This window comes from Panthera tigris, chromosome D3 (assembly GCF_018350195.1).
Source record: "Panthera tigris isolate Pti1 chromosome D3, P.tigris_Pti1_mat1.1, whole genome shotgun sequence".
Classification (NCBI taxonomy): domain Eukaryota; kingdom Metazoa; phylum Chordata; class Mammalia; order Carnivora; family Felidae; genus Panthera; species Panthera tigris.
The window spans coordinates 44457484-44470797 of NC_056671.1; the positions used below are offsets into that span (position 1 = coordinate 44457484).

General features: G+C 36.3%; 1 protein-coding gene across 1 annotated transcript in view; it reads left to right on the forward strand.

Annotated features, from left to right (window-relative positions):
• MIB1 (MIB E3 ubiquitin protein ligase 1) overlaps window positions 1-13314 on the forward strand; it is a 125574-nt gene that overhangs the window by 38051 nt on the left and 74209 nt on the right. Inside the window, exons 7-9 of the mRNA XM_007075984.3 lie at window positions 1892-2075; window positions 10146-10290; window positions 11834-11967. Coding sequence (XP_007076046.1) covers window positions 1892-2075; window positions 10146-10290; window positions 11834-11967 — 463 coding nt within the window. The remainder of the gene's footprint in view (window positions 1-1891; window positions 2076-10145; window positions 10291-11833; window positions 11968-13314) is intronic.

The window sequence follows — 13314 nt, forward strand, 5'->3', positions numbered from 1 at the left end:
ATTACCTTTGGAGTAAACTTAAAAGATGGACTCAGTTTTCACCAGGGAGGGAGGCACTGTAGGCAGAGGGAACAACTCGAGTAAGTACTGCCGTGTTTCAAGCACTGTAATAGGTCAAATAAATTTTGGAATATTGGGAGCAAGGTAAAAAAGCACTGATTGTAAGGCTAGAAAGAAATCTTAAAAAAATATTTTAAAAAAAATCTTTATTCTTGAGTGAGAGATAGAATGTGAGTAGGGGAAGGGCAGAGAGAGACAAGGAGATACAGAATCCGAAGCAGACTCCATGCTCTGAGCTGTCAGTGCAGAGCCTGACATGGGGCTCGAACTCACTGCAAGATCATGACCTGAGCCGAAGTCGGATGCTTAACTGACTGAGCCACCCAGGCACCCCTAGAAAGAAATCTTTGCATATCTGATTTTTATTCTTAACTGGTCAGAGACACTTCTTTCTCTTTGTGGTTGCTTTAGAAAGAAGAATTTATTTCCATGGTTACAGGAACTTAGTAACAGGTTTTTATATGTTAAGACCTCTCATTTAAATTAAATAGAGGAAGATATAATAGTGCCATATTGTAAAAGCTTATTCAGGGAACCTTTTTTCTTTGGAGTGATATATAGGACTGGGGGAACAGAAATGGTAACAGCATTGAAAAATGCTTATGTGGGGGCGCCTGGGTGGCTCAGTTGGTTAAAGTGTCCAACGTTGACACAGGTCATGAACTCATGGTTTGTGAGTTCGAGCCCCACGTTGGGCTCTGTGCTGACAGCTCAGAACCTGGAGCTTACTTTGGATTCTGTGTCATCTCCTCTCTCTGCCCCTCTCCCGATCGCACTCTGTCTCTCTCTCAAAACAAAATAAACTTAAAAAAAAAAGAAAAATGCTTATGTGTAGCAGAGAAGAATGTGTAGCAGTGATTGCAGTCATGTGAAATACCCATGTATGACAAATTAAAACTAGATATTGTTTTTATCCATGAGATTATTAATGGTATGGAGAAATAGTACACTCTCTAGAGCCAATTTGGCTCTGTCGGAATTGTAAACAAATACATATGGTGATTAGGTGGCTTTTTAAGAATCACTAATGAGATACTGACCCTGTTTGCACAAAGATGTACATACGATGATGTTCTTTATAGTATTGTTTGTAATAGTGAAAATTTGGAAATACTTTAAAAGATAGTAGGAGAATGGTTAAATGCATTAATGTATAACCATGTAATGGACTGCTGTAGCCACTGAATTGAAATAAGTAGGTCTATTTCTGTGACATTGAAAACAAATCTTCCAAGGTACATTCTCTGAGAAAAAAGAAGTCCCAGAATTTTATTTATATGTATGTATATATGTGTATATATGTATATATACATACATATAAATATAAAATATATAAAATCTGTCTATGAAAAAGGAAGCAACTCTGTATGTTAGAAGTATCAGTGCACTAATAGAAGATCACAGGGATACACAATGGAGTGTTTGTGTCCCAGTTTCATTAGATTTTTTTAATTGAAGTATAGTTGACACCACAGTGAGTATTTACACCTGATGGGGATCCAGGTGTGTTTGTGTGAAATGGAAATTTCACTTTCACTTTATATGTTTCTGAAAGGTTTTAATATTTAACAGTAATGTATTTTATAACAATTTTTAAAACATGTAAGGGGAAACTAGACAGAAGGATCGTATTAGGGTGTGAGATTACAGGTAAGTCTTTCCTTAAATATGTGTAATTATAAAAGGGAAAACAAATTGTTCAGGACATAATTGCAAAGGATTGCTTTACTGTGCTCATGTGTTAGAAATTTTTTTTGCCCTGCAATGTTTAAGAATGTTGTGTTAAAATTAAGTAAAGTTACCTATTTTGAGTTTTGGCTTTGATTTTTAGGTGGACCTTCAATCCTGCCGTTCTCACTAAAGCAAATATTGTCCGAAGTGGGGATGCTGCTCAAGGTGCAGAAGGAGGTACCTCACAGTTTCAAGTGGGTGATCTTGTACAAGTTTGTTATGATCTGGAAAGAATCAAACTTCTACAGAGAGGACATGGAGAATGGGCTGAAGCTATGCTCCCAGTAAGTATATCTAAAATAGTTTCAGACTAGGAATAATAAAACAGTTTTAGACTAGGAATTACATTATACGTGTGTAGATTTAAAAAATATTTGAAGTTTGGAAACTAAATTAGCATAATTCTTCAAGAATTGTACTTGGGGGCACCTGGGTGGCTCAGTCAGTTTAAGCGTCCAACTTTAGCTGAGGTCATGATCTTGCGGTTCATGGGTTTGAGCCCCAAATTGGGCTTTGTGCTGACAGCTCAGAGCCTGGAGCCTGCTTCAGATTCTGTGTCTCCCTCTCTCTGTCCCTCCCTCAGTTGCACTCTGTGCCTCTCTCTGTCTTCATTGGCTGCTAGGCATACTTACGTCTTTTATTGTCTAATTTGTTCCACTTAAATTAGCCCAGGAAGGTCCATGTAGGGCTACGGTTAGTAGTGTTTTAAAGAGCTGTTACTGGAGAATGTAATGTAGGTGGAAGGTAACAGGGACTTCCCTGATACTTAATCCCAGAATGAGAGAGAGATGCTCATCCAGTTACTAGCAGTGCTGGACCACCACTGCTTGCCTTAGTTGGGGGCCTGCCTCTCTAAAACTTAGAGTATGAAAGAGCAACTCTGAATGTGTGCCTTCTGAGCTGCCTTTGCTCCCAAAGAGTTATGGTGTAATTTTTAATTTATTCATTCGACACATTTTTCACCAAATGTTCAGGAATAACAGAAAAATTTGTTTGTTCTGCCCTTTTTGCATCCATCCTCTTTCTCCATCTGTCCCTCGCTCTTACCTTCTGTCCCTTCCTTCTGTACTACTACCCGTTCTGTTCTGCTGCCCCATACTTTCTTGCCCTATATCCCATTTCCTTCCACTTTGCTGTGTCCTCGTGTTTAGCCCTCCACTTTGCTACCCCTACTCCTTTCTCATCCAGTCACAAAATTTGTCCTGTTCTGGCCACCCCACCCCCCACCCCAGTCCCATCCCATTCAGTGCTTCCTTCCTTTACTGTGTACCTCCCCTCCCATCTCTCTTCATGTCTCATCCCCCTATCCTGTATTGTCTAGTGCTCTGTCCTGGCCAGCACCATCTCCTATTTCGTCTAGCCCTCTGCCCCCTCCCATCCTGTCCATTACCCCCTCCCTGTCCTTCATGTTGTGCTGCCCTTCCATCAGTCCATCCTTCCTTTCTGCCTTGCTCCCTTGGCAGATATTTTAGCACAAACAATGTACCTATTAGGCTTCAAAGATTTAGTAGTGAACAAAACACAAAGAAATCTATTGTTATGGTGTTTTCATTCCAAGACATTTCATAGTTTGCAGGTGCTGCCAACATCATTTTTTTATTGTTTTAGGTAGGTAGTGACTAAGTGATAGTTGTCTGTGTTGCAGGAGCTGTATTTTAGAATTCTGGTGTCAAAAAAATTAAGTTCCATATGATCTTTTGTTTGCTTTTTTTAAAGTTTATTTTTAGAGAGAGTGTACATGCATGTGCACTAGTGGGGGGCGGGCAGAGAGAGAGAGGGAAACAGAGAATCTCAAGCAGGCTGTATGCTCAGTGAGGAGCCCAGTGCAGGTCTGGATCTCAAAACCGTGAGATCATGACCTGAGCTGAAATCAGTAGTCAGCTGCCCAACTGACTGACCCACCCATGTGCCTTTTGTTTGCTTTTGATAGTAACATTGGTTAAAAAATGTATTGATGTACTTTAAGCCTATGTTAGTTAAATGGAATCTTTTGACATGTTTTATATGAGATACATATATTATTTAAGATTTTTTTATAGTCAAAATGTTTTTGTTTTTCCCCTTAGCAGTGACAGCTTATATATAGCAGTGTATGTCTTTTGTGTGCCCAGTTATTCTAAGCACTGTGCTAAATGATATATATATATATATATATATATATATATATATACACACATACACATATGTGCACAGACAAATATGTGTACACACACAAACACATACACAGACTTTGTCATAGGAGCATTATAAGCAGATGGTTGTATGGCATCTTTATTTTAAAGATGAGGAATCAGAGCTAAGTTTCTGAACTGAAGTTTGAACTCAAATCTGTTTTACTTCAAAGCCTAAGTGCTCTATCTCCCATAGTAAGCTTTTATATAAGCAAAACCTGTAGCTTATAGCTAGAGGGGAATTCTTGGGTTCCACTGGTGATGGTGTAGAATTTTAATTTTTCTAAATTGTCTTGATAAAAATAGTCAACAACTAGATTAGCATAACCAAAAAAAAAAAAAAAAACACGGCACAAGCATCTATATTAAAACCAGGTGACAGAGTAGCCAATTGAACCCTAAAATATGAATGAGTAGTGAGAAAACACTGACAGCTACTGGGTCTATATCTGTTTGTCTGGCAGCAGAGAGAATTAATGGGGATCAGATAGACTCAAGAACAAGGGAGCTCCAATATAGCTAACAAGTATTCATTGGCTAGTATAGTAGATGAATGTGGAAACAACAGCTAAACCTGGGAGGGCTTTTGCAGACCTCATTTTGGGGTGAGGGTAATAGGTCCATGCCAAAGTTTGAAGGGGCTTGAGCAGCCTGAATCTGTAAACTCTCAGAATGAATCAGCCATAGCTCCCTTTCTGGGCAGAGCCCTCCATTAAGGAGAAGGTGCTGGGAATAGAAACTAAATTGAGTAGGATAGAGACAGTAGGGACAGAGGAAGGATAAAAGTTTGAAGCGATCATAATCAAATCCCCATACATAATTATTGTTGAAAAAAGACAATAAGGAATAGCATAACTTCTCTATAGACAAACGAAAGTATAGTAGAAGATATCACAGAAAACTAAAATCTAATGATTCAAAATGAGCTAACAAATTAAAATGATAAAAGATGAGTGAAATGGATCATAATTATTTTTTAATTTTTATTTATTTTTAAAGAACTTACATACTTTTTTAATGTTTATTGATTTATTTTGAGAGAGAGAGAGAGAAAGGGTATGAGTGGAGAGGAGGTGCAGAGAGAGAGAGAGAGGAGAGAGAGAGAATCCCAAGTAGGCTCTGTGAGCTGTAAGCATGGAGCCCCAGGCGGGGCTAGATCCCATGAACCAAAGATCATGACCTGAGCTGAAATCAGGAGTCAGACACTGAACTGACTGAGCCACCCAGGCACTCTGAAATGGATCATAATTAGAAATGAGGTGATAGAACTTAGGGAAGAATTGAAAAGGAAAGATAATTTCAGAAATGAGGAGTAAGCATGATGCAACACATCAAATAAATATAACAGATAATGCCTTTAAGAGAAACAAGGTAAAAAGGAAGAAAATTTTTTAAATAAAAAAGGTAAAAAGTATTTCAGGGAAAGTGACAAATATAGATTACCTAATATATGTGTATTAGGAGTCCTTGCAAAAAAGGAAAAACAAAAGCCAAAGCAATGGACTGTAAAGCTACTAAAATTTGTAATTCCAGAAAGAATGCCCCTGAATTAAAAACTTTAAAGCTAAATATTAAAAGGATACATTGTATAGTTGGGAAAACTGAGAACACCAAACACTGAGCCATTTTCTGGTAAATAATTGAATCTTCAAGAAAAGAAAACAACTCTTTGGGTATCTGGGGAAAAAGGTCAAGTTTTACTTACAAAGAAAAGAAAATCAGATTATTGTTAAGGAAAAAAACTGATCTCTGTGCTTTGTGATCTCAGCGAAATAACATTTATTTAACGTACTCAAGGAACAAAAATGTAAGCTAAGAGTTTTATATATAACCAACTGACTTTCAAGTATAAAGGCTACAAGTTGCTATGAACATGTAAGAATTTATAGAATCTTGTTCCCATTAGCTTTTTCTGATTAATCTCCTAAAAAATGTTTCAAACAACCGACATGAGAGATATCAACTGAAAGCTGATAGTGATCATTAAATATGTATTTATTTGTTGAACTAAGATTAAATGATGGTTAAAGGAAGAGGTAGAGTCTGTATAATGGTTTTATGCTCTAACAACACAGATAAAATGTAACTTTATAGAGTATAACTCAAAAAATGGAGTGGGAATGGAGAGAGCATATATGGAAAGTTTAGCAAGCTGTTCGATTGCCTTTTAGTTATTATGTGGAACTAAATACTATTATTTTAAACCTATATATATATATATTTTTTTTTTTTAATTTAAGTTTAAGTTAGTTAACATACCGTATAATCTTGGTTTCAGGAATAGAACCCAGTGATTCATCACTTGCATATAACACCCAGTGCTCATCCCAACAAGTGCCTTCCTTTTTTTTTTTTTTTTTTAATAATTTAACTTTATTTTTTATTTTTTATAATTCACATCCAAATTAGTATATAGTGAAGCAATGATTTCAGGAGTAGATTCCTTAATGCCCCTTTAAATTTTTTTTTTAATGTTTTTATTTTTGAGAGAGAGAGAGAGAGAGAGAGAGAGAATGAGTGGGGGAGGGGCAGAGAGAGAGGGAGACAGAATTTGAAGCAGACTCCAGGCTTTGAGCTGTTAGCACAGAGCCCGATGTGGGGCTAGAACTCACAAACCATGAGATCATGACCTGAGCTGAAGTCAGACGCCTAACTGATTGAGCCACCCAGGCGCCTCCCAACAAGTGCCCTCCTTAATGCCCATCACCCATTTAGCCCATCCCCCTTCCCCCATCTCCCCTCTGGTACCCCTCAGTTCTCTGTATTTTAGAATCTATTATGGTTTGCCTCCCTCTGTGTTTTTATCTTATTTTTCCTTCCTTTTCCCTCTGTTCATCTGTTGTGTTTCTTAAATTACATATATGAATGAAATCATATATTTGTCTTTCTAAACCAAAATATTAGGGAGAAAGAAGGTAAGGGTAAGAACATGAATGATTAATTTCAATGTTGTACATACTAGGGAACCAATTGACTCACTCTGTCTCTATTTTTTTTTTTTTTTTAAGAGGGAATAAGGTTTTATATATATATATATATGTATAAAATACTAGTATTATTGTAAGTATAACTAATTAGGACAATGCAGAGTTCATGTGAAAAAAAGCAAACAATGGAGGGATTAACCGTGAAGTTAAAAAAACATATTTCATATCTAAAAAAAGGAATATGGTATAGGGAGAAAGGTAGATAGGAGACATCTTTGAATATATCTTGTTTTATAGATTTGATTTAAAACTACATATATCTTTTATACAATTATTAAGCAAAATTAAATTCAAAAAGGAAGTTCCTAAAAGTAGAAAATAAAATGAAATAAATGAACCTAAATGTGTTTCCTGTTGGCATAACTGTACAGAGAAAAGTACAGGTGATTTTTAACACAGTTGTTTGTCTTTATATCTTTTTAGGAAGAATATACACTAAAGAACTGCCTATAAAAAGGGATTTTTAACAATTTTCATTGATCTTGTTGTCTGTGGTAGTGCTAATATTATTATCCTGAGATTGTTTTATGTGTGATGTGACAAAAAAACAAAACAAATGAGTAGTTATATGATAATTTTAATTCTGTTATCCCCAGTGACTTTGAGAACCAGAATGATCAGAGTGGGAAAAGGAGATATGAATGTAACATAGAAGAGGCTAAGTAAAAACCCTGTAGTCTTGAATTTGAATTGGAAGAATGTTTGAACTTATGATTTATTTTATCTTTAAAACAAAATAAAACATCTCCTCCCCTTCCCCCCCACTATTTCCTAGCTTTGTCCATGAAAAGACCTAGAAACAGTAACCATTCTAATAACAATACCAACCTTAGTGCCCAGATTACAGTCTTTTTTTTTTTAATTTTTTTTTTTAACGTTTATTTATTTTTGAGACAGAGAGAGACAGAGCATGAATGGGGGAGGGACAGAGAGAGAGGGAGACACAGAATCAGAAGCAGGCTGCAGGCTCTGAGCCATCAGCCCAGAGCCTGATGCGGGGCTCGAACTCACGGACCGCGAGATCGTGACCTGAGCTGACGTCGGACGCTTAACCGACTGAGCCACCCAGGTGCCCCCAGATTACAGTCTTGAAATAGCCTTTCCGTCTGTATAGAAACCAGTCTTTGGAGAAATGGCTAATTCTAGGTCTTTGGAAGTGAACAGGATGAGTCTCATACCAGGTAGCAAGGAAGCTATCAAAGATTTCTAGGTCTTTAATTAGCAAATTAGCAAATTTCTAGGTCTGAATTAGCAAAATTCAGATTGTAGGAAACTTTATAGGACAGTTGACCCTGTTTCTTCAACAAATAATTGGCAAAGAAAAATATATGTATAGACTTTATTGGAACTTGATTTAAGCATACTGAAGAATTTTATCATTTATGAAGCAATTGGAAATTTGAACACTGGTATTTTATGATATTACAGAGTTGATAATTTTGGGAGGGTTGGTAGTAGTATCAGGTTTGTTTTTTTTTAAAGTTTATGTGATGAATAGTACAGGGAGTAACAAATAGGTAGGGGAGAATAAGATTGGCCATGAGCTGAAAATTGTTAAGAGTTGATGGGTATACAGGGATTCAATATACTATTGTCTTCTTATGTATGTTTGAGACTTTCTATAATAAGCAGTTAAGGGGGAAAACAAGGAATGCAGCCTCATAGAGTTTGAGAGGATGGAAAATTCCAAGAGGAAATGTGTAATGAGAAGTTAAAATTGGTGTGTGTTGGAGGGCAGAGAGAGGAATAAATGGGGCTATAGAATTATATTTTGGAGTCTTTGGAAATAAGGTGATAGTTGTCAGAGTAGATTACATTTTTAAGGAGGAAGAGTAAAAAACTAAGGAATAAAATTTGGGGAAGAATGAATAGATTTAGGGATCTGAAAATGGACAAGGAGCCAGTGAGTGAAGAAAGAGAAGGAATAGGCAGAAAGGTTAGACTGTCATTCAGAAATCAAAGGAATAGTTTCAAGAAGCTAGGGTCCAATGCTGTGGAGAGATCAAAAAATAAAGCACTCAATCAAGGGCAGTTTACTCTGTGTTAGGAAGTAGTCAGATGTTGTCAATATTCTAAACTAATTTTCTAGTATTGTAATTTGCTATTCTCTTGTGCTGAAGAGAATGGGTTTTGGACTGGAGTTTGAAATGGAGCTAATAGTACTTAATTTTCAGGATTTTATGTATTAGGTAAGTCAATATGTATAAAGCTCTTAGAATACTATCTGCCACATGGTAAGAGTTGCCGCTGATTGTGTTCTGAAACCAAATGCCCCTTTCCCTGTATATTTAATAAGCATGTTATTTCTACCTACTTCTGTCTTGGAATCAGTACTGATTCCCATTTTGGTTTAAGTAATTTGTTTTAGAAATCAGGTTTTATTTTTTTAGGCTACATTAATGATGGATTTTAGAGTATTTAATTTACAAATTCTCAAGATGTAACATAAGATTATGGGATTAAAAGGTTGAATATCAAAAAGCAAAATTTTGTGAACTTTTATAAATGATAGACTGTCATGATATTTTTGATTTTATATTCTTTTTTTTTTTAAGTTTATTTTGAGAGAGAGAGAGAGAGAGCGCGTGTGCATGCACGAGCGGTGGAGGGGCAGAGAAGAGGGAGAGAATCCCAAACAGGCTCTGAACTGTCAGCATGGAGCCCAGTGCTGGGCTTGATCCCATGACCATGAGATCATGATGTGAGCTGAAATCAAGCGTTGGATGCTCAACTGAGTCAGCCACTCAAACCCCCTTGTTTTTATATTCTTGTGGAAGTATAGTAGTTTTGTTTATTAAAAATTTTTTTTAATGTTTATTTTTGAGAGTGAGAGACAGAGTGAGTGTGAGGAGGGGAGGGGCAGAGTGAGAGGGGGACAGAGGATCCGAAGCAGGCTCGGCACAGGTAACAGTGATCCCCATGCAGGGCTCCAACTCACTAACCATGAGATCATGACCTGAGCCAAAGTCGGACACTCAACTGACTGAGCCACCCAGATGCCCTGTTTATTAAAATGTTTTTTAGGGATGCTCTTTAAAGTTTGTAAATAACCCATTTGAAAATGATTGTCCTTTAAATGTTTTTTCTTTAGTAAAAAAGAAAAATTAATACTTTAAACGTGTAAGAACTGGTGATCTATTTTTATGGTACATACTTTAGACTTGACAACATGAGCTAAAATTTTTTTTTTTTTAAGACTTTAGGTAAAGTTGGCCGAGTACAGCAGATTTATTCAGACAGTGATTTAAAGGTGGAAGTTTGTGGAACATCTTGGACATACAATCCAGCAGCAGTTTCCAAGGTGGCATCTGCTGGATCAGCCATTAGCAATGCATCTGGTGGTATGTTTGTATCATGTTTCTTTAAAAGTAATATGGTTTACATTAGAACCTTTGCTAATTCCTCAGTTCTCATGTACAGATAATGTCATAGATAATCTCACTTGAATGTCCACTAACTTCTGCATTTTCACTACAGGTGTTTTTTGTTTTGTTTTTCTTTTTTTCATATGATGAACAGTTTTTGTTCTGGCTGAGGTATCCCCTGGAAAAGTTCCATAAGTAGGTACTTTTTCTTGGATATTATATCAAGGGTTAATTCAATATTGTACCCTTTAGTCAGAACTTATCACTTTCTTAGACTGTTTTATTCTCTTTTTATTTTCAGTGTTATTGCTAGCAGATGGCTTTCTTCCTGGACATTTTTACATATCGGCCATATTTCTTTCTTACTGTTTAATAAGAGTTATTATACATGCCACAATAAGTAGAAAACCATTTTGAAATGTGAATAAGCTGGATGCTTGGGTAGACTCATGCCCAAAGTCTTTCCTTCCTGTGCTCCAGCTTTATATACATACCTCAATTCATTTTAAAACAAATTACTGTGTATTAGCATTCAGAAAAGAAGGTAGAACCATAACTATAAATTATAAGAAAGTAAAGGAAAACATTGGGCGACCTCCAGTTTTATTTTGTACTGCTTTCTACTTCCTCTACTGCTGTCTTTTCTTTCCTGTTGTAATTTGCTAGTGTACTTAAAGTTTAAATTAGGTGGTGTTATTTTTACCTTTTGGTTAGGTGGCATTACAGCCAACTGGCTACTACAAATTGAAAGAGCGAGGGATGGTTAATATCCTACTCAAATAATGTGTACTTGGTGGTGGTCCACTTGGTGATTTCTTTGCTTTCTACTAAGTAGATCTAAGAATTAAGGGATGGTACTGGGTAATGTCTCTACTGATTAATGCTATTTAGAAAAAATATCTTATGACAATGAGCCTATATAAATATGCCCCTAGTTCTTTTTTGTTAGTCAATACCAATCAGTTGGCACCTGTTGAAGTATGTTGTTGGCACTTAGATGACCATTTTCAACTGAAAATTGGTTTGTCCCTAAAACGTTTCCCCAAATATTATAGAGAGTACATTGCTTCTGAATCATAATCATTCATTTGTTGATTTATTCTAAGGTCTGTAGCATTGAGATCTGAGAATTGATGTGATATGCTTAAAACCTGAAAGAAAGTTTGTATTGTTATAATACTCCCATTGTAGTGTTTTTATTTGTGATTATCTTTGGTATGGCTTCTAAATCTTGAATTGTTACTTGTCTCTAACTCTCTACTTTTTCTGAAGTTATAACTTGAAATACATGAATTGGAGAAAGCTGGGAATACTTATGGTTCGGAATTTAATGCAGCTTTCTATGGTAGTAATTATAACTTGCCTGGGTAATATCTGTAGTAGCGTACAAAAATAACACTGATGATAGAAATATTAAAAAAGGAAAAGTATGTGTTCTAGATGTATGGGTAATGCTTCTCTGTTAGTAGTTAAGGTTTGAGATCCTCCTATGTTAGCAGCTTTATTTGATGCTTTACAGAAAGACTCTCCCAACTCTTGAAGAAATTATTTGAAACCCAAGAATCTGGTGACCTCAATGAAGAATTAGTTAAGGCTGCTGCCAATGGAGATGTTGCTAAAGTGGAAGATTTGCTAAAAAGACCAGATGTGGATGTGAGCATTTTAAAAATTATTTGAAGCATACACAAAAATAGAATAGTATAATGAACATTAGAGTTCAGTAATATCATTTAAGTTCAATTAATTTCCAACTGCGCTTCATCTGTTCCTTCTTCCTTTTTTTTCTGAGGTATTTTAAAGACACTGGACATCATTCTTCAGTGTACTTTTCTAAAAGATCTTGACATTTTCTTATTTTAACATTGTAACCTCCTAAATTTATGATTGATAATTAAAAAAAAATTTTTTTTTAACATTTATTTATTTTTGAGAGACAGAGAAAGGCAGAGCAGGAGCAGGGGACGGGCAGAGAGAGAGGGAGACACAGAATCTGAAACAGGCTCCAGGCTCTGAGCTGTCAGCACAGAGCCTGATGTGGGGCTTGAACTCAGCAAACCATGAGATCATGACCTGAGCTGAAGTCGGAACCTTAAACGACTGAGCCATCCAGGCGCCCCTATAATTGATAATTTTTACATTTAGGTTTTTAAGTGGTTAGTGTCCTTTTGGGAAATTCAGTGAATTCTTCTCATGGAGATGTCATCTTACCATGTTTTTAAAATATATTGTAGTAAATTTTATAAGCAGTTTTCTATCCCTCTTTTCAAAACATTTAATCTAAACTTTTTTCCTGTGAGAATTAACTTACAGTTTAGAATGCAGATGAAGTAGAGGTCATACATTTTGTAAATCTTAGTAGTTTATTGTATTTTACCATTCACATAAACCACATTTTAAGTGGGCCATTCTGGCTCTAGTTTAGTCATTCATTGGCTTTGCCATTGCTCCCATGTCAGCACCAGTACAGTATTCAATGCTGGCCCAGAGATTGTGGTTGGAGTGGCACTTTGAGTCATTGTCACTGTTCTGTGACACTGTTTGTTGCCTTTGTATTTAAGTATGCTAGACAGTTTGAAGATCTGATCTATAATTGTAAGATATAAACATCATATTCCCAGGAGCTCATGTGGCATTTCATGTTTATTAGGGAGATGTCAATTGCAGCAGCACAACACAGTGATTCCTTTTTTTTTTAAGTTTATTTAGAGAAAGAAAGAGAGAGAGCTAGAGAGAGCGCATGTGTGTGCATGCGCAAGTGGGGAAGGGGCAGAGAGGGGGAAAGAGAGAATCCCAAGCAGGTTCCACACCACCAGCACAGAGCCTGATGCAGGGCTTGAACTCAGGAACTGCGAAATGATGACCTGAGCCGAAGTTGGATGCTCAACTGATTGAGCCACCCAGGCGCCCCAGCACAGTGATTTCTTTATTGTCAGATAAATCACAAATAATTTATTTAAATTATCAAAATTATGTAAATTATCAAAGTTTAAAGTATCAAAT